A 22560-nucleotide genomic window follows, 5' to 3' on the forward strand; every position below is an offset into this window, starting at 1 on the left:
AGGGCTTCTTAAAGAAACTCACAGGTCTGTGAGAGCCAGAATTTTTACTGGTTGGTAGGTGATCAAATACTTATGTCATGCAATAAAATGCAAATAAATTACTTAAAAATCATACAATGTGATTTTCTGGATTTTTGTTTTAGATTCCGTCTCTCACAGTTGAAGTGTACCTATGATAAAAAGTACAGACCTCTACATGCTTTGTTAGTAGGAAAACCTGCAAAATCGGCAGTGTATCAAATACTTGTTCTCCCCACTGTATCATACTCTGTTCCACAGCGTCTCTACCTGCACTGTACTATGACTGTCATGAAATTCACTTCAAAGCGGAGCGCCAAGTCCTGCACGTACAATAGAGCAGTGGGAAGGTAAACTGTCTTTTTGAGATTCCAACAGTAACCTCGACCAATCTCATCTATTTCTATATCCAGTGGTGGGAAAAGTACCCAATTGTCATACTTGATTAAAAGTAAAGATACCTTTAATACTCAAGTAAAAGTAAGCCACCCAGTAAAATACTACTTGAGTAAAAATCTAAAAGTATTTTATTTGAAATCTACTTTAATATCAAATGTAAATGCTATAAATCTTCTCAAATTCCTTGTATATGCAAACCAGACGGCACTATTTTCTTATTTATTTATAGGTAGCCAGGGGCACACCAATACTCAGACATTTACAAACAAAGCATGTGTTTAGTAAGTCTGCAAGATCAGACAGTAGTGATGACCCGTGAGTCCTCTTGATAAGTCTGTGAATTGGAACATTTTCTGTCCTGCTAAGCATTCGAAATGTAACCAGTACTTTTGGGTGTCAGGGAACATGTATGGGATTAAAAAATGCATTTTCTTTAGGAATAACTAGTAAAATATAAAGTCAATATAAATAGTAAAGTACAGATCTCCCCAAAAGGGTTGTACTTTAAAGTATTTTTACTTTACACCACTGTCGATCACAATAATTTGCTCAAGAATTACATCACAAGTTACATAGACTGGTCATGATCAATGTGTAGGACACTGATGATAATAATGAAAACATTAAGTAATTCAGTTATTTCATGCTACATTGTTTTTTGCACTGGTTAACCAGGGGTTTATTCACTAGAAACCAAACAAAAGCTAATGAAACAGTGAGTGACCTACCTGAATTTGTCCAATAGAAACTCTTGTTTGTTGCAAAATGTTTTCCGTTTGTTTACCCCAATCTCCGTTGCAAAACGTTTTGGACTAATGATTACACCCCTGGTTGTTATTTCTTGTTAGGTGGGAGGAGCTGTATGGCCCTCCCTCTGTGTGCTCCTGCTGTGATTCTGTCTGTGAAGTGTCAGAGTTTTGTAAGTATACAACACAGTTAATGCTGGACCACCTCTTTTCTCTAATTAATCTTAGATGATGCTGATGCTGATCTGTAACCTGTGGTTCTGCCTGATGTAACCAGGGCCAGCCTTGAAGTATCCTTCAGTGAAAAGGCTGATCACCAGTAAACCCTGGAGAGTGTTGGAGGACAGGGAGAAGAGTTTGCCCATTCAGGCTGAGGAGAGACAGCCAGACAGTGAGAAAAGGGTGGAGGAGACCTTGGCAGTCACTTATAGAGTGGAGAAGGTGAAGTTTAAAAGCTTGGCAGTCGCTCCTTGGGAGGAGGAGAAAAACATGTCAGTTGCTGTTATGAATAAGGTAGAGGAGGTGCAGGAAGGGGCAGTTATAGGAGAGGAGGGGGTGGTAGCCAGAAAAGAAGAGGGTGTGGAGGAGCCGATTGAGGACAAACAGGCTGAGAAGGAGAGGATTGAGGTGGCAGCTCTAGAGCTGGTCCTTGGTAATCTTCTCTCCACTCGGCAGGCTCCATGTACCCCTGCAGAAACGCTGCCGCTTCCCCAAAAGGCATCTGTCCAACCCCCACTCTCTCAACCTTTGACCCTTCTATCCCAGCAACCTGCTCCTTAGCTTTCTTTGACACCTTAGCATTCATGGTGACAACTCAACTCACTTGACATGTTCCACTGAGCTACCTCCTTAACCGTCACAGTATTCCCAGCTCTAGAGGAAGAGCTGGGGAGGTTTTGGAAACCATCCAAGGTTAGTTTTCATAGTCTAGTGAATGTTTCAATGCTGCCTACTTTAGAGTTTTAATGTCAGTTTAAGTTGCAATCATTTCAAGTGTTTGTCATACTAGCCATTTTTTAAATGTATATTTCTTTTCAGGACAAGCTTGCTGTGCTGGAAACTTCTATTCCTATTGGAACATTGACATGAATTAACTTTAAATAAAATATTTCATAAGAATTACACGTGTCCTTGTATTATTGAATATTAAATTACCCTTTTTATAAGCAATGAACAATGCTCTGAATGTTTATGGTAGCTGGGCATTTGAAGGATGTATTTTTGTGGGGATGTATATTGAAGATGTAAACATGTACCTTTCAGAGAATGCCATAACTATTTTACACACAAAAATGGCATTGGGTCGATGAGTTTCTAGTGGATAGACCATATGGTTAATTAGAAAATAACCTAATTAATGAAACAATCTAAAAGATGACATTATTTTCAATAAACTCTGCAACTCTTCCAACTTGACTTTTCACAACTGCCACCAGTTTGGTGCGAAAACTTTAACAAAGATAAGTTTGTAAAAAATAAAGTATATTTAATGCTGAAATCCTCATTAAAACAAATAGTATTCCCTAAGTTGATGGTTCATATTTAGGATCATGTTATCTGATTAATTCATATATTTTACATGTGATAAATAAGGCCATGCAGAGGGACAGAGATAATTAGACACCTGTGGTAATCTGAAGTACCACAAAATACCACCAGATGTCCTGTGATTAAAAATTCAAAAGAAACTTGAAATTACCCAAATGCTGGTTGGTAAACTTCGAAAGTTACCAGTAATATACCCCTCCCGTTCAAATTGTATTGGTCGCATACACATATTTAGCATTAGGAGCTAGAAACAGAGCTGCCATGTCTATCGGAGCCACTTTGGTCACTACATGCAACCCTAGGCAGGACTGATGTAAAACTCTGTTTTCAAGCTATTTTGTGGGGATGGCAACAAGTGGTGCATGAACAGTGTCTTTCAGATGCAAATGATGAACATATGTAAATTGCATAGTGCTGTTTGGTTCAAAAGAGTATGACATTGATGCCGCCAGTAGCATTGAATGCAAGGCAAGCCAGCGAGCCTTTTGTATAAAATAATAGCCAATCAGTGTAGATCAACTGTGAATGGTCCTGGCGCACACAAAAAAAGTGTCAAGGGAAGTTAGTTTGGATTTGGCTTCACTCCAATCACATTGCATCGAGAGCAAACATTGACAGAAGCTGGTTGTGCATCTCATTGTATTGTCCTCTGGTGGTTAGCTAGTTATCTAAAATTGTCCCTTTCCTAAATTAGCTATGGATGATAGGGATTTGGACTTGTGGTTTTAATTAATTCTCCGTACTGGCCAATGATTATAATGGCGATTCTGATCCAACCATAAATTCATACATTGTGCCCCTGGCTAGAGAGGATGGAAGTTCAATATGTAGCTAGATGTAGAAGGCTAATGTTAACTAGCTAACATTGCCCATGAAATGAAATTAGGCGAGCAAGCATTTTAGCCAGGTAGCCTAGGACAAAAAATGAAAGTGTACTGTATGACAGAGTGATAGACCGTTTTATAAATGTGAAAGAGAGAATGGCATTGGCATTCTCTACAAGTATGGTGAGTCAACATGTTTTTTCTATTTGCACAAACATGCCATCTTTTAGATTGTTTCATTAATTAGGTTATTTTCTAATTAACCATATGGTCTATCTACTAGAAACTCATCGACCCAATGCCATTTTTGTGTGTAAAATAGTTATGGCATTCTCTGAAAGGTACATGTTTACATCTTCAATATACATCCCCACAAAAATACATCCTTCAAATGCCCAGCTACCATAAACATTCAGAGCATTGTTCATTGCTTATAAAAAGGGTAATTTAATATTACATCATATTTATCTTATGTTTATTGTACTAAATTGTTTTTGGTATCTTTTAGTTGTCACTGTATTAGACTAAGCAGAGGTGATTTGATGATGTTAAAGGTGAAATGGTGCTGGAATAGTGGAGGCAGCTCCTGTTTTCTTTGGGACCTGCAGTAACTCTCAGTGGTTCTAAATCAATAGTTCTTTAGTGGTCCTAAAATGTGGGAAACATTGAATTGCTTGACCATGCTGTAGGTCATGTAACTGATTGGTACATGCAATATGCTTTGTGGACTTCACCAGACAGGTTGCTTTCTGGTTTTGTGAAGAAACAAAGGCGTGGTTGAATTTATTCTGCCACTGTGTCTTCTTATTGTCTCAGCCTTAGGCCTATGTATCACGGATTCAAGGCATATGAACTATGAATTATCACAACACATAGGTTGTAATATGGCTATTTATTCTGGCTTGGCTTCCCCAGCGATTTTACCCACACACCACATTCCATCCATTAATGCGCCCGTCCTCCTATAACTCCTCCCACCAGCCTCCTCTGGTGGAAATGTCAAATTATTTTGTATAAAGGGATATGTGAAAGACCTGACAGATATTTTCATAAACCTCAAGACATGTTTCCATAATAGCCTGACCATGGAAAGGTGGATGTGGTTATCCAGGTATCTGGGGCATGGAACACAAACAAGGAAGTAACGCAACATGTAAAACAGAGTGAAAGATGATTGGTATCAGTCACCTCAGTAGATGGAGAGCATTTCAGCCTCTGCTCTAACAACTCACTCTTACTTAGAAACCTACAATGTTGTTTCTTGTGGTGATGGCGTCATTTCACCTGATGAAACAAAGTGACACATGCTCCTCTTTACCACAACTCAGCCTGGATGGAGACTACATTCTGGGAGGACTATTCCAGCTGCATGAGAATTATGGAGTGACTGGTACAGCGACTGACACTGAAAACAGAAAACCTGAGGTGCTTCAATGTCACAGGTAAGTCAAAGTCTGCTTTCACCCCTGGGGGGAAAAATGTTGCACACATTGACAGTAAAACTATGCAACCTTCTACATTCCAGGTTTAAATTTTCCTCAGCGAGCTACCAGCAGATTCAAGTCATGAGGTTTGCTATTGAAGAGATCAACAACTCCACATTGCTGTTGCCTGGCATCAGCCTGGGCTATGAGATTTTCGACTACTGCTCTGACTTGCTCAGTTATGGGGCTGCTCTGGAATTTCTGACCCAAAAGGGAAGAGGAGCCATCCCCGTGTGGAACGGTACAAACTACAGACCTAAAGTCATCTCAGTCACTGGCCCGTTTGGAAGCAGCCAAACCATCAGTGTCGCCCCTCTGTACATGTCTGAGATGATTCCAATGGTAAGTAGTGTTTTATGGCACAATATAACCTCATGATGGTGCTATTTATACAGTAGCTGCCTTGTGTTTGTACTCTTCAGGAATGGGTCTGTAGAACACTGCAATATAAATGTACCTGTACTGTAACAATCCTTGTTCTCAAAAAGCATTATCGTTTTGTGTTTTACTTCAACAGGTGACTCATGGGGCATCAAGTGTCAAACTGAGCTCCAAAAACAGATTTCCCTCCTTTTTCCGAACCATTCCCAGTGACAAATATCAGGTGGATTCTATAGTCCGTATACTCCAACAGTTTAACTGGAACTGGGTGGCTTTCATCGGTGGTGACAATGACTACAGCAGAGACGCCTTGGCAGTTTTTCAGGATGAGATTAGACCAGCTAACATCTGTTTGGCATACCAAGACACCATTCCCCAAAACCAATCCTTAATAGGGCGTCTATTCAACAACATAGCCATGTTCAATGTCCAGGTTATTGTAGTCTTTGCCAATGTGGAGTTTGTCATTCCTTTCATCCAAAAGGCCATAGATCTCAGAGTGAAGGAGAAGATATGGATCGCTAGTGAGACATGGTCCATGAACCAAGAGTTGATCAAGAAGAGTCAGATTGAGAGGATAGGGACGGTCTTAGGTGTCACTGTACAGAGGCACAAGGACCTGAGAGGATTTGATGAGTTCATTAACAACACAGTAAAATCCAGACATGAGAATGTATGTACTGACATGGACTTGAAGGAAAGATGTGGTCAGATTTGCTCTGACTGCAACTCCACCAGTGCCCAGACAATTATTGGAGAGGACCCGACATACAGCTTTGTCATCTACTCTGCAGTGTATGCTGTGGCTCATGCACTCCACAATGCTTTGCGGTGTGGGACACGAAACTGTGCCAACTCAGAAATCATTGCTTATCCTTACATGGTAACTGAGCTGCATCTCCTTCAACATGAAGCCTTATGGTCAACCACATCACCAAAAATATGGTTAATAATATGGTTAATAATTGACGCCATCTTTTATTTGACCATTTTGTCTTGCATTCCCAGGTCACGGAGGCACTAAAACAGGTCAAATTCAAATTGGACAATCAAAGTATAGAGTTTGATGAGAACGGGGACCCACCGGCTCATTACGACATTGTACACTGGGACTGCAAAAATGAAACATGTTCTAATGTGGACATTGGCTCATACCTTACCAACCCCACACCAAGCTTCCATATTAATGAAACTCTCATACATTGGTTTGAGGGCACAAAGGTTAGTACTACATTCTTCAAAAGCATGCAAGTATACATTACACACCATCAAAACACTGCGTGGTATTCAAATTAGTGATCACTGATGCTGGTCTTTTCCACAGTGATATTTTAAGCTGTTCCTACATCTTGCAGGCTCCAGTTCTGCAGTGTTCTAGTGAGTGTAAATCTGGCTCCAGAAGAGTTCAAACTGGCTTCCACACCTGCTGTTTTGACTGTGAGATCTGCTCTGATGGAAAGTACATCAACCACACAGGTACTGAGCAACATGACTTTGTTTTTGCCTGGAGTTTTTCCTTGACAGGTCAATCGGTCAGAAAGAACACCTGGCACCATTTATTACCTATGAATCACATGACAAAAATTGTTATCTGTACACATATTAGAATCTGTCACCCAGACTTTCTCTTCCCTTCCTCTCCCAACAGCCGATCCCTACAGCTGCATAGCATGCCAAAAGGATGAGTGGGCCAGGATTGGCAGTACCTCATGCACTAAGCGCTCTATAGAGTATCTGCATTCTGATGCTCCGTTGGCTATTTTTCTGATGTTCCAGGCCAGCTCCATCATCCTCATCTCAATGGCCATCTTGGTTCTGTTCCTATATAAGAATGACACCCCTGTAGTAAAGTCAGCCGGTGGGAGGCTCTGCTTCTTCATGTTGTGTTGCTTGTCCATGTCCTCCTCCAGCGTCTTCCTCTACATTGGCAAACCCACAGAGGCCATCTGCACCTTACGCAATTCTGTGTTTATAGTCTTCTATGTGGCCTGCCTGTCCTGTCTCGCTGTTCGCTCCTTCCAGATTGTCTGTATCTTCAAAATGGCCGCCAAACTGCCCAAAGCTTATGATTTCTGGGTCAAGCATGGTGGTCAGTGGATCACTATTATCACAACCACTGTCATAATGCTGTTTCTGTGCATTTTGTGGATAGCCATTGAAGGACCCAGGCCCAATCAGATAACATTGTATAGCGAGGTAATTTTGGATTGCACATATGGAGTCATCCCCATCTTTTATGTGATAGTACTGTTCGCCGCTTTGCTGGGTATTGCATGCTTTAGTTTTGCCTACATGGGAACTGACCTGCCCAAAAACTACAACGAGGGTAAATCTATCACTTTCAGCTTGCTTATCTTCTTCATCTCTTGGGTCATCTCTCTGACGGTGCACCTGTCTAGCAAAGGAAAGCACACACTCTCCGTCAATCCTTTCTCTGTGCTGTGCAGTCTGTATGGTATACTCTTTGGTTACTTCTTCCCTAAATGCTATATCATTATCGTTACACCTGAGCATAATACAGCAGCCTATTTTCAAACTGCAATCCAGAGTTACACACGTCAACCTAGATAATGTACAGATGTTGAGACATATGACTTGTGTGGCACTGGAACTGCCACTACTGTGTTTTGTGATTTGTTTGTTTTCAGTCTATATCAATATTTTGTAATCCCATACCGTTTTCCTCCTTAAAAGCATTTTAATTGTTTGCCTATTAATAAAACACTTTTGCAATTAAAGTTTGCCCAATCAGATGACAGTAAGTTCAAAGCAAGTAATAGCGTGTATCAAGTGCATTTATTATCCAAAATCCTTTCAAAGTTCACACTTTCACTCTACAGGAGTACAAAACTACTCTGCATTGTAGCAGGGATTCAGCATATTAAAACAGGATGAACATAATGACTGAAATAAGTCTTATGAAATATTATGGCATGGTCTATGAAGTGCTTAAAATAAGCTGTTGAAGTTTGACAAGGCTGTACAAGCTGGTTGTAAACAAGGCTGTACAAGCTGGTTGTAAACAAGGCTGTACAAGCTGGTTGTAAACAAGGCTGTACAAGCTGGTTGTAAACAGTACCATGTCTGTAATTGTTTTCTCATCTTGTTTGGAAATTCTTTGCATGAAGTTAGAGATAAGTACAGAGGCTAAGTAACACTGAAGTCCAACTGAATAACTGAGGACTCTGTGATAAACAAAATAAAGGCTGATTTAGTCCCATAGAGCCTTACTATGGTCAGTTAGTTTCCTTGATTGGAGGCAGAGTTCAGATGTCTTTATGAGTTTTTCTGAGGGACCTTGATTGTTACCTGAGGTAAAGAATAAAATATGTTTTGAAGCTTTGACATTAACACATTTTGTGAACATACATACAGCTGCTTGTGAGATGTTGCTGTTTATTACGTATGTAACGTGGCAACAGCGTTCATACATTTACGTATTGGGGCCTGAACATTTTATCCTACAGTATTGTGGTGGTTATGGGGTCTTTACCGTTTTCACTTCAGTGTAGTTGTCCAGGCCATACTCTCCCAGCTCACGACCGTTACCAGAATATTTGTAGCCACCGAAGGGGGCTTGTGCTCCAAACACATCATAGCAATTAATCCTTAGGAGAAAGAAATGGACAAACCACATACACAATAAGCGGATTATAAATGGGTCAACTTCAACCAACCTCTGGACCTTAATACTACAGAAAGAAATGGACAATTGATGGACATATTGTAAAATAAAGTAAGCTAGAAATCAGCGTACCAGACAGTGCCGGCGCGAAGTCCGCTAGAGATGTAGTGGGCCTTGTCGATGTCTTTGGTGAAGACAGCAGCTGCCAGGCCGTACTTTGTGTCGTTGGCTCTCTCAACCACCTCCTCCAGAGTCTTAAACTTCAGGATCTGCATCACCGGCCCAAAGATCTGAACACAGACAAAGTGTTATAGAGGATAAATTCATTTAAAGAATCTGACCGAAAGAGATCTGTTCTCTGAAGAGACACATGTATGATCTTGTCTGGCTACTTTCCTTTGAGCTAGAATACTTCATTGAAACAAGTGTTCTCCTCGCCACAGTTTCGCTAAAACGCTAAGGGATGGAAAAATGTAACCACTCAAATTCATAGACGGTACATAGACATCAAGGACTGACCATCCGTGATATCCAATGTATAGTTTTAACCATGTTTTGAGGCTATACATTGTTTGTTTACATTTGTTGTTTACAAACACTGGGGTAAAACAAGCTTATATTGTAGGTTCTGATGGGGTATGACAGGGTATGAACTAAGCTCATGAGGCATTTATACATTCTATTCTTTAAGAATCAATGGGTATATATGATTAATTTACAAGTTCAAAAATGAATGTAGCAACTAAGGATTCTAGCTTCAGATAGCCACACAAATATACTTTAGACAACCAAAATATACAGGCTTTCATTTTCATGGTATAGCCAGTAGGGGGATGCTGTCAAGGCAGCCCCAAAAGCCAAAATGGTGAATCTTGACAGCCAGTTTCATGAAGAGTGAGTTGTTAATAATAAATGCCATGCTGTACCTCCTCACGGGCGATGGTCATGCCGTCCTGGACATCTCCAAAGATGGTTGGTTGGATGAAGTAGCCACGGTCTGCAGCCACCCCTCCCCCGCACATCAGCTTGGCCCCCTCACGCTTCCCACTGCTGATGTAGCCCAGAATCTTCTTGAACTGTTCCTCATCCACCTAGATAGGGAACCGTTTTACAGTGCTCGTAAGTGGGTGTCTTATTAATGTGTTAGGAAGAGAGCTATAAACCAAACCAGACTACATGTGCTTGTGTATATGTATGCATGCAAGTGCGTTCTTGTAGTTGTTTTCTGATAAAGGCTCTGCATTTGGAAATGCTGGTACCACAGTTATTTCAGTACAATAGAGTGTGTAGCTCTTCTATTTTTATCCAGTGTCTTATGTTTGGGTGTGTGTCTTCAACTCCTACTCTACTCGTCTGGGTGTGTGTCTTCAACTCCTACTCCACTCGTCTGGGTGTGTGTCTTCAACTCCTACTCTACTTGTCTGGGTGTGTGTCTTCAACTTCTACTCTACTCGTCTGGGTGTGTGTCTTCAACTCCTACTCTACTCGTCTGGGTGTGTGTCTTCAACTCCTACTCTACTCGTCTGGGTGTGTGTCTTCAACTCCTACTCTACTCGTCTGGGTGTGTGTCTTCAACTCCTACTCCACTCGTCTGGGTGTGTGTCTTCAACTCCTACTCCACTCGTCTGGGTGTGTGTCTTCAACTCCTACTCCACTTGTCTGGGTGTGTGTCTTCAACTCCCTACTCTACTCGTCTCGGTGTGTGGTTGTGCACCATGCAGTATTTCTAACCTGCGGTCCCTGCTCAGTCTTCAAGTTGAAGGGGTCTCCCACCACCCTGCTCTTGGCCCGCTCTACACTGCGCTCCATAAACTCATCATAGATGGTGTCCTGTACATATGTACGGGAGCCGGCACAGCAGCACTGGCCCTGGTTAAAGAACAGGGCAAAGTGGGACTGTTCCACCGCCTCCGCCACTGCAGAAAGAGAGAGAGAACACAGTCATACATAGCCGATATGTTTCCACTTGAAGTTTTGCAGCATTGGACTCCATGAAATTGACACCTGGCCTTGGGGTGAGTAGCTGCCGGAAGAGTTGTGGAATCCAATGGGCTGCTTTAGCATTAGCTAGCCTAGCATGCTGATGAAAAAGGCAGTTTAAAAAACTAGCAGTATTTCAATCTTCTTGATTTTCCATGTCGAATAATGGAATAATTAGGAGTACAGTGACATCTTCCATCCCTGGATTGAGGTACGCTTTCTGGCCATATCCTGCATTTGTCACTGCGGTGCAAACATTATAGCTAAGCAAGGTTTTGACTTGAAGAGGAAGGTGTATTTACTGCTGAACCTCAAGTCGAAACATATCGGCCAAGTCAGACACAGCAATCGCAATCAAACAAATAAAGACACACAGGCAAACATGCACACGCCTTAGTAGATTTCAGAGGAGGTACTATAGGAGGACGGGCTCATTGTAATGCTGGAATGAAATAAACAGAACGGTATCAAACACGTCAAACATATGGAACACATTTTTGACACCGTTCCATTGATTCCATTCCAGTCATTACAATGAGCCCGTCCTCCTATAGCTCATCCCATCAGCCTCCTCTGGTAGATGTCCGTTGTAAAAGTAGCAGATGCCTGCTGCAATTGATATTTCATAAATAAAAACGGACACCACGCTTTGCTTAAGATTTTGCTAAATAATCTGTAGCAGACTGTCCAAATTAAGTGTTCCCATTTTTTACATATTTCTAACTGGATGTCCATCCCAAAAGTAAAGTTGCCTTGAGCCATACTCACTGTTGGCATCAGACATGATTATGTTGGGGCTCTTTCCTCCCAGCTCCAGAGTGACCTTCTTCAGGTTGCTGGAGCCAGATGCCTGCTGGATCAGGTGACCTACCTGGACACAGAGCATGGAGCTGCTTAGACAGCACAAGGCTCATTCTCATACACACACTAATACACATTGGCCATTTGAAAGCAGTGACTCAGTTCTTTGAGATGCCTAAAGTATGGGCGGTCTGTCTTACCTCAGTAGATCCTGTGAAAGCCACCTTATCCACATCCATGTGGGAGGCGATGGCAGAACCAGCAGATGGACCCATACCAGGCAGGATGTTCACCACACCTGGAGGGAAACCAACCTGAGAGAGAGAGAGAGAGAGAGAGAGAGAAGGGGGGGGGGCTTAAGAAGTGTGGTAAGGAGGGTGTGTTTGTGTGTTATGTGTGCATTAGTGTACTAGTGTACCAACCTCCTTGATGAGACTGGCCACATACAGGGCAGTGAGGGGGGTCTGCTCAGCCACCTTCATCACTACAGTGTTGCCTGTAGCCAGAGCTGGCCCCAGCTTCCATGCCTGCATCAGCAGAGGGAAGTTCCACTGAGGGAAGATAGAGAGAGGAAGAGAGTGAACGGTAGAGTGAAGACAGCCCATGTCAAACGTGTGCATAAACACGTGCAAAGTACACAGACATAAATCCATGCATGCACTCAACACATTAAAGTCCAGGCTGCCACTATATTTACACAACACAGCCTTGCAGCCCTACCAGGTTTTGGAGGCAGGGTGTCGCCTTAAATTACCCCTCTCCCTCCTCCCAGTCTCTTTCACCATGAGACTGGTGGGACTGAAGCCAGCTCACTGAAACAGCTCTGCCTGCTCTTAATTCCTCTCCACTCCCAGTCTCTTTCACCATGACAGACAGAGCAAACACACCTGCTCTCACAGGCAAGAGGAAAGGGGCCACAAAATGGCAACGCTGGTCATTTACAAAATAGCCTCCAACACTCTACTCAGCAAATTGGATGTAGTCGATCACAGTGCCATCCATTTTGTTACCAAAGCCCCATATACTACCCACCACTGCGACCTGTATGCTCTCGTTGGCTGGCCCTTGCTTCATATTCGTCGCCAAACCCACTGGCTCCAGGTCATCTATAAGACTTTGCTAAGTAAAGCCCCGCCTTATCTCAGCTCACTGGTCACCATAGCAGCACCCACCCGTAGCACGCGCTCCAGCAGGTATATTTCACTGGTCATCCCCAAAGCCAACTCCTCCTTTGGCCACCTTTCCTTCCAGTTCTCTGCTGTCAGTGACTGGAACGAATTGCAAAAATCACTGAAGCTGGAGTCTTATATCTCCCTCACTAACTTTAAGCATCAGCGGTCAGAGCAGCTTACCGAGAATTGCACCAGTACACAGCCCATCTGTAAAAAGCCCACCCAACTACCTCATCCCCATATTGTTATTTATTTTTTTGCTCCTTTGCACCCCAGTATCTCTACTTGCACATTCATCTTCTGCACATATATCACTCCAGTGTTAATGCTAAATTGTAATTATTTCGCCACTATGGCCTATTTATTGCCTTACCTTCCTAATCTTACTACATTTGCACAAACTGTATATAGATTTTTCTATTGTGTTATTGAATACGTTTGTTGATCCCATGTGTAACTCTGTGTTTGTGTCGCAGTGCTTTGCTTTATCTTGGCCAGGTTGCAGTTGTAAATAAGAACTTGTTCTCAACTGCATCAGTAGAGGGAAGTTCCACTAGTCAAATAAAGGTGAAATTATTTTTTAATTAAAAAAAAAAAAAATACACTAGTGACAGGTTAGCTGGTTAAAAATACCAAATCTGAATATGAACTTTTGAGAAAGTATATTGAGAATGTTGTTTAAGATTCATCAAGGAGTTCCATTCCTAACCCCTAAACGGTTTAAGATTCATCAAGGAGGTCCATTCCTAACCACTGAACAGCTCCTTCACTCACTCACCGGGATGATCTGGCCACACACACCGATGGGCTCATGGCGGGTGTAGCAGAAGAAGTCTCCATCAATGGGAATGGTCTTCCCCTCCCACTTATCTGCCCAGCCTGCATAGTACCTGTGCACACACATGCACACACAGACAGACAGTAAACACCTGGGCTCAAGAATCCTCCAAAATATTACACCTTTCAAATACATCAAAAGGGATATGGGGAGTGTCAATATTTCTCAACTGCTTTAAGTACTCACTACATTCCATATTCAGTAAATACCAGGAGGACACGAGACTCAGTAGGGCTACCATGTATAAATGTTTATTATGAAATAGAACTGCAGAAACTATAGGTTTCAGATATCAAGAGTAGAGGGAAATTCATTTTTATTTATTTTTTCAAAGAAAGAAACTGTAAAATGAGTCTATTTCCAATCTATTAAAAAGGTAAACAAGCAGACTTGCAGTAGATTGAGATAGTGATTAGATCCACAGTGAGTATACAGTAAGCAGTCTAGGTCATGGTGATGGGTGCCAGCCAATCAAATAAGGGAGGTTTGGCAGTCTGCAGTCACATTCTTCTAAGAACTAATTCACAGTCAGTCAGTCTCACCCTCTTTTCCCCCCTCTCTTTCCCACCATTCTGTCTCTGCCTCGCCCTACAACTTCACACACACACTTGAAATGTAACAAACATTCAACCATATAGCATAATGCCACATCTGGCACTTAAGATTTATGACAACTCATACATGTTGGTTTGCAGAAACTAATAATAATAATAATAAATTACATTTGTAAAGCACTTTTCATTATACAGAATAATATCAAAGTGCATAAAATAAAAACCAAATAGAACGTTAGAAGGCAACTGACATGCCTCCTAGCTGTGCCACCAGAGTCTCTGGGTTCGCGCCCAGGCTCTGTCGCAGCCGGCCGCGACCGGGAGGTCCGTGGGGCGACGCACAATTGGCCTAGCGTCGTCCGGGTTAGGGAGGGTTTGGCCGGTAGGGATATCCTTGTCTCATCGCGCTCCAGCGACTCCTGTGGCGGGCCGGGCGCAGTGCGCACTAACCAAGGGGGCCCGGTGCACGGTGTTTCCTACGACACATTGGTGCGGCTGGCTTCCGGGTTGGAGGCGCGCTGTGTTAAGAAGCAGTGCAGCTTGGTTGGGTTGTGCTTCGGAGGACGCATGGCTTTCGACCGTCGTCTCTCCCGAGCCCGTACGGGAGTTGTAGCGATGAGACAAGATAGTAATTACTAGCGATTGGATACCACGAAAATTGGGCAGAAAATTTAAAGGCAACTGACACAAAGAACACAGCTGACCCAACAAGGACAAGGTCACCAAGGAGCACAGCTATCAACAGAAAGCCTTCCTAAAGAGAAAGGTTTTTAGGCCCGTTTTAAAGGAGCCCAGAGTCTGTGGTGCCTTCAGGTGATCCCGGGGGGCATTCCAAAGGCTGTCGGCAGTCGAGCTGAAAGCCTGATCCCCACCCAAGGATTTAATGCATGCGTTCATTTCACTGCTCTCAAACATACACCCTGCAATTTTTATTACTGTGACTGACCTGAGGCACTTGACCACCATGGGCACGTCCACGCTGTAGGACACGGCATAGGGCTTCCCATTGTCCAGGGTCTCCAGTTCCTATGGCAAAATAAGGTCAAAGTGTCAGAGTTCCGCCATGGCCTAATTAATGAAGTTTGATTGAGGACAGATAGTAGCAAGGCTATATTCTGTAATACGTAACACTGTCAGACAAAAGGTGTCGTTGTACGCTGATGATTCATGTTTTCATTTAAAACCACAATTAGAATTCCTCCACAGCCTCAGAGGATCTAGATACTTTTGCTAACCTCTCTGAATTAAAACCAAATGATGATAAGTGTACTATATTACGTATTGGATCACTAAAAAAAAATACAACTTTTACATTACCGTATAGTTTACCAATAAAATAGTCTGACGGTGATGTGGACATATTCCGAAAGAAAATAATTATCTCACTAGAATACATTTTAACAGAAAGTTTGCAAAAATAGATAAGATCTTGCTAACATGGAGAGGAAAATACCTGTCTATTTGTGGAAAAATCAAGCTGATAAACTCTTGAATCATATCCCAGTTTACCTACAGTTGAAGTCGGAAGTTTACATACACCTTAGCAAAATACATTTAAAGTCAGTATTTCCAAATTCCTGACATTTAATCTGAGTAAAAAGTCCGTCTTTGGTCAATTTGGGTCACCACTTTATTTTAAGAATGTGAAATGTCAGAATAATAGTAGAGAGAATGATTTATTTCAGCTTTTATTTCTTTCATCACATTTCCAGTGGGTCAGAAGTTTACATACACTCAATTAGTATTTGGTAGCATTGCCTTTAAATTGTTTACCTTGGGTCAAACATTTCGGGTAGCCTTCCACAAGCTTCCCACAATAGGTTGGGTGAACTTTGGCCCATTCCTCCTGACAGAGCTGGTGTAACTAAGTCAGGTTTGTAAGCCTCCTTGCTCGCACGCGCTTTTTCAGTTCTGCCCACAAAGTTTCTATAGGATGGAGGTCAGGGCTTTGTGATGGCCACTCCAATACCTTGACTTTGTTGTCCTTAAGCCATTTTGCCACAACTTTGGAAGTATGCTTGGGATCATTGTCCATTTGGAAGACCCATTTCCGACCAAGCTTTAACTTCCTGACTGATGTCTTGAGATGCTTCAATATATACACATAATTATCCTGCCTCATGATGACATCTATTTTGTGAAGTGCACCAGTCCCTCCCACAGCAAAGCACCCCCACAACATGATGCTGCCACCCCCGTACTTCACGGTTGGGATGGTGTTCTTCGGTTTGCAAGCCTCCCCCTTTTTCCTCCAAACATAACGACGGTCATTATGGCCAAACAGTTCTATTTTTGTTCCATCAGACCAGAGGACATTTCTCCAAAAAGTACGATCTTTGTCCCCATGTGCAGTTGCAAACCGTAGTCTGGCTTTTTTTTTATGGTGGTTTTGGAGCAGTAGCTTCTTCCTTGCTGAGGGGCCTTTCAGGTTATGTCGATATAGGCCTTGTTTTACTGTGGATATAGATACTTTTGTATCTGTTTCCTCCAGCATCTTCACAAGGTCCTTTGCTGTTGTTCTGGGATTGATTTGTACTTTTTGCTCCAAAGTACGTTCATCTCTAGGAGACAGAACGTGTCTCTTTCCTGAGCTGTATGACGGCTGCATGGTCCCATGGTGATTATACTTGCGTACTATTGTTTGTACAGATGAACGTGGTACCTTCAGGCGTTTGGAAATTGCTCCCAAGGATGAACCAGACTTGTGGAGGTCTACCATTCTTTTTCAGAGGTCTTGGCTGATTTCTTTAGATTTTCCCATGATGTCAAGCAAAGAGGCACTGAGTTTGAAGGTAGTCCTTGAAATACATCCACAGATACACCTCCAATTGACTCAAATGATGTCAATTAGCCTATCGGAAGCTTCTAAAGCCATGACATCATTTTCTGGAATTTTCCAAGCTGTTTAAAGGCACAGTCAACTTAGTGTATATAAACTTCTGACCCACTGGAATTGTGATACAGTGAATTATAAGTGAAATAATCTGTCTGTAAACAATTGTTAGAAAAATTACCGGTGTCATGCACAAAGTAGATGTCCTAACCAACTTGCCAAAACTATAGTTTGTTAACAAGAAATTTGTGGAATGGTTGAAAGAAATAGTTTTAATGACTCCAACCAAAGTGTATGTAAACTTCTGACTTCAACTGTACATGCTTATGGGCTTACCTACACCTAGCTACTTGTTTTTTAAATTACATGAGCAAAGAATATTCAATTTTATTTGGAACGGCAAGCCAGACAAAATTAAAAGGGCCTATTTATATAGTGAATATGAATTCGAAGGGTAGAAATTATTAAATATCAAAGCATTAGACCTCTCACTAAAGACTACATTCATACAAGAGTTAAACTGAATACAAACTGGTTCTCTAGCAGATTAGTAAGAATGTCTCACCCCATGTTCAAGAATGGCCTTTTCCCCTTTATTCAGATTACAACCTCTCTTTCGGTTATTTGAAAATGAAATAATCTCCAAAATATCGCTTTTTTTATATATATTGACTATATTAAAAAAAATAGGAATAATCTTTGTAAATTATATCATAAATAGGACTGGTGGAGTTGTCACACATGCAGCTAACAAAAATATATAGAAATGTCTGCTCTACACAAAATTACAACCAACTAATTGCAGCATTACTGCAAAAATGGAAGAGGCAAGTGGGGAAAAATAAGGAGCTTGTCTGTCGGCATATGACAGCTCGCTTGGAGTTTTCCAAAAGGCACCTAAAGAACTCTCAGACCATTACAAATAAGATTATCTGGTCTGATGGAACCAAGATTGAACTTTTTGGCCTGAATCCCAAGCATCACATCTGGAGGAAACCTGACACCATCCCTACGGTGAAGCATGGTGGTGGCAGCATCATGCTGTGGGGATGTTTTTCACTGGGAGACTAATCAGGATCGAGGGAAAGATGAACGGAGCAAAGTACAGAGAGATCCTTGATGAAAGCCTGCTCCAGAGCGCTCAGGACCTCAGACTGGGGTGAAGGTTCACCTTCCAACAGGACAACGACCCTAAGCACACAGCCAAGACAACACAGGAGTGGCTTTGGCACAAGTCTCTGAATTTCCTTGAGTGGCCCAGCCAGAGCCCGAACTTGAACCCAATCTAACAAATAACCTGAAAATAACTGTGCAGTGACGCACCCTATCCAACCTGACAGAGCTTGAGATGATTGCAGGGAGGAATGGGAGAAACTCCCCAAATACAGGTGTGCCAAGCTTGTAGCGTCATACACAAAAAGACTTGAGGCTGTAATCGCTGCCGAAGGTGCTTCAACAAAGTACCGAGTAAAGGGTCTGAATACTTATGTGAATGTGATATTTCAGCTTTTTATTTGAACTACATTTGCAAAAAAAAAAAATGACCTGTTTTTGCTTTGTCATTATGAGGTATTGTGTGTAGATTGACAAGTGAAAAAAACATTTAAATCAATTTTAGACGTAACAAAATGTTACAAAAACGTAACAAAATGTTACAAAAACTTAACAAAATGTTGAAGAATTAAAGAGGTCTGAATACATTCTGAATGCACAGTACCTTCAGAATGTATTCATACCCCTTGACTTATTGCACATGTTATTGTATTACAGCCTGAATTCAAAATGGATTAAATATGGGGGTTTTTCACCCCTCTACACAAACTACCCCTTAATGACAAAGTCAAAACATGTTTTTAGAAATGTTTGCAAATTGATTGCAAATTAAATATTTTTTAAATTTGATATTTCATTTTTTTATTGTTAATATATTTGCAAACATTTCTAAAAACCTGTTTTTGCTTTTTCATTATGGAGTACTGTGTGTAGAATGAAGAGATCAGTTTTTAAAATCCTCCATTTTAGAATAAGTCTGTAACGTAACAAAATGTGAAAAAAGTCAATGGGTCTGAAAACTTTCTGAATATATGGGGGATTGGAAACAATGCAGACAATTACATTGCTGGAAGCCATCTGCAATGTTAAAGCTGATCTACCCCATAAAAAATGTTGAATTAAAGAAAAATGCCAGATTGCTATACCTTCCTAGAAAAAGCTAATGGAAAATCAGTGTTGTACACAGAAGCATACAGTATGTATTTAGAGATAGGCTCTGTAACATGCTAAACAGATGTTATACTATAACAATGTCATATCAAATTACAGGGACTATTTTCTGCTACAGGGTATAAATCAGTTCAGTCCAGTTAAACCCTCACTTTAGTTAGGTCACATTAGAATCCAATATTTTGAAAAACAGAGACCGTTGCACAAGCAAGACAAAGCAAGACAAACCACAGGGAATTAATTGGCTCATCGTCAAGAGTGAATCAAAGATTATCGTCGTCCACGCACCATTTATTTGGCTTGGCAAATGGGAACACAAGAGTATATGTGGTCAACATAACACACACTGCAAAATGTATCTATATACAACATTTACAGGCACATACAGTTCATGTTGAGCACATTGGACTGTACATACTTGAACAGATTAGCCAGTCTTACAAGTACTAACGAGTCACTGGTGTTGGCTCTGGACAGACTCCCTCTCACATACACACCATATCCATATTTAACATGTAGGTGGAGCCGGTTCAGTGGACAGAATCAGTGCTATTTCCAGACCTGATGGACCTTGCACCCTTGATAAGCAAATCTGACAGTAGTTAATCAAGTCCAACCTAAATACTGTACTAACAATCCTACTCTCTTATAATACACACACACACACACACACACACACACACACACACACACACACACACACACACACACACACACACACACACACACACACACACACACACACACACACACACACACACTAAGCAGCTTGTTTCTCTCTCCAAGAAAAGGAAGATCTGATTTTAGCAGGGCCTCATTTACCAGGCAAAGTGGGGCAGCGTCCTTTCCCCTATTACTTTCACCAAACAAGCAAAACCTGTAACATAACATCAACAAATATGCTTTGTATATGTCTTGGAAGAGCAGCACTAAGGAATTATTTTACACCACTTCCACTGCAGTTTCTCAGTGTTGATCATGTGACCTAGCCGTGACCCTGTGTCTCTATCTCTACCATGTGGCTTCAGTGCGGGTGCTGCTTAGGTCAGCAACCTGTGGAATACAGGACTAACACAGTGACTCTGCAAAATATGGTGCTGCTGTTTACAAGCCAAATAAATCTATATGAACATACATTTTTTGAAGATAATATTTCTGGGTAAAATGTTTCCACCACTGGAAGATAACATTTGTGCTAGTGCCACACAAGTAAACTCTAATACAACCCCAACAACTTTGTTTTCTTTGGCATGAGTGCCAGACCAGGAATGTTGTGCATCTAATTAGCCACTCATAACACCACTTCAGGTTAATCATTTCCATTGACCAGCAGTAATGGGACGGCGTCACTGACCGCTAGGTAGGCTGTGTCCCTCTCGATTGCGTCTGCCAGTCGGCTCAGGAGCAGCCCGCGGTCCGACGCGTCCATGCGTCGCCATGGTGATCCAAACCTGAAGGCCTCCCTGGCAGCCTTCACAGCCTTGTCCACATCTCCCTGGAAAGAGGGAGAAGGAGGCCAGGGGGAAAACAGAGGGAGATTAAAATAAATATTAGATCATATCATTTAAAAAATGGAAAATAGAAATGACAACGCCGCACACTGCTGCTCATACTCGTAGGTGATATTAATTTACAACAACGTTTCACCCTTAGATCATCAGACATCATTTAAAAAATTTACTTATCAAGTAATTCAATTACGACAGTGTAATAACACAAAAAAGATGGTCACACACCTGGCCCCTGCAAGATTGTGCTCTAACTACACCTGTTGTTACGGTTAACTTTTCCCCATGGTTATTTTACCCTCTCGTCCTCCGACCACACCTAATTGTCATGTTTCTGCTTCAGGCAACTTGGTTGTCTAACCACGCCAAGGATGTAGTGTTGTTGAATACAGAAACAATGAGGGGCCTGTTCAAATGCTTTGAAAATGCCATCTTCCTTCCTCCCTTCCTTGAGACAGTCATTACGACTGCATAGGTCCAAGCTATGTAGGCTAGTGGAACCCCTGCCTTCACCAATCCAATTATATTGGATCAGTGATTACTCCAAGGAACCGAGGATGTAAGTCTTGTAATTAGACAGAACAGGGCCAGGTTTCAAGGCAGTTCCAGCCACTGACCTTGTCTGCCTCAGCCACCTGACAGATGACCTCTCCTGTGGCTGGGTTGATGGTGGGGAAGGACCTCTTGCTGACGGCATCCTGCCACTCGTTATTGATGAACAGCTGTAATGAGACAGAGGAGATTTGATTAGGCTCTATGTTTAGATTACAGATGTTATCACAACTCTTTGATCCAATAGACCGAAAATAAATTGGGAGCCAGTATAAACACTGTATTGTCCAGTTACATCCCATTAATTCCCTTCAGTTTTTATTTGTGCAGTATTGTAAGATACTGTCTCTGACATAATATTACAATGGTATAGAAGTATCTTCATAAATTCCCCCAAAACAATTGAACAGAAACACATGCATGTACATGTGTTGTGGCTGTCTATGTACAAGCTGGTCTTTCAACTCTAGCAAACGTTGTATTAATGCAACCCATGAAGGTTTTTGGCTGTCTGTCACATTACAGTTTTGCATAACACCATCATACCCAACAATTATCTAGTGTATATGTAATTCAGTTGACCTAATGTATCGGATAAGTACGTTCTCACAAGGTTAAATCAGGTCAAGTGTTTTAATGTCAACAAGAGTTATCAACAAGTAGACTAGCTAGTCAAGCAACAATAAAAAAAAAAAAATACATCTAGTCCAAAAGATATTGCAATTCTCACGTAAGCCTAGTTGCCTAGCAATGAATTGCACATGGCAGAAATACACTAAACCGATCATTTCAGTCGTGTGCAACAATGATAATAGCTACTCAACATGTAATTTACATGTTGAGAATGCTTATCGCTTACCTTGTTGTAATGGACTTCGGGCTGTGCGCTTGGTACCGGGATGGCGGCCGCAGAATACTGACAATTCGAAATGCCAGAGATTCGAGGCAAAGTTCGGGATAACACAATTCGGAGCATCGTGCTTCTTCAACACAAACGTGTATGTCAACCAGGAGAGCGGGCTTTCACAAAGTATTGTACAGTGAAGTCGATCGTCATCTGTCACCCGCCCCCAA

General features: G+C 41.7%; 2 protein-coding genes across 2 annotated transcripts; one reads left to right on the forward strand and one right to left on the reverse strand.

Annotated features, from left to right (window-relative positions):
- The first annotated feature begins 4804 nt into the window (after positions 1-4804).
- LOC129837146 (taste receptor type 1 member 1-like) lies at positions 4805-8068 on the forward strand. Its single transcript, XM_055903062.1, has 7 exons — positions 4805-4977; positions 5061-5361; positions 5537-6283; positions 6409-6501; positions 6756-6876; positions 7049-7855; positions 8049-8068. The coding sequence occupies exons 1-7, from the start codon at positions 4805-4807 to the stop codon at positions 8066-8068; spliced, it is 2262 nt and encodes a 753-aa protein (XP_055759037.1).
- Positions 8069-8177: 109 nt separating this feature from the next.
- On the reverse strand, positions 8178-22560 carry LOC129837367 (aldehyde dehydrogenase, mitochondrial-like). The gene is made up of 13 exons (XM_055903474.1): positions 22346-22560; positions 21552-21656; positions 20781-20921; positions 15317-15396; positions 13757-13868; positions 12229-12357; positions 12007-12120; positions 11774-11876; positions 10757-10941; positions 9952-10116; positions 9158-9315; positions 8894-9008; positions 8178-8709 (listed from the first exon to the last, which is right to left on the reverse strand). Exons 1-13 carry the CDS (start codon positions 22460-22462, stop codon positions 8677-8679), a joined length of 1557 nt encoding a protein of 518 aa, XP_055759449.1. The 5' UTR covers positions 22463-22560; the 3' UTR covers positions 8178-8676.

The sequence above is a fragment of the Salvelinus fontinalis genome, chromosome 38 (genome assembly GCF_029448725.1).
Source record: "Salvelinus fontinalis isolate EN_2023a chromosome 38, ASM2944872v1, whole genome shotgun sequence".
NCBI lineage: Eukaryota > Metazoa > Chordata > Actinopteri > Salmoniformes > Salmonidae > Salvelinus > Salvelinus fontinalis.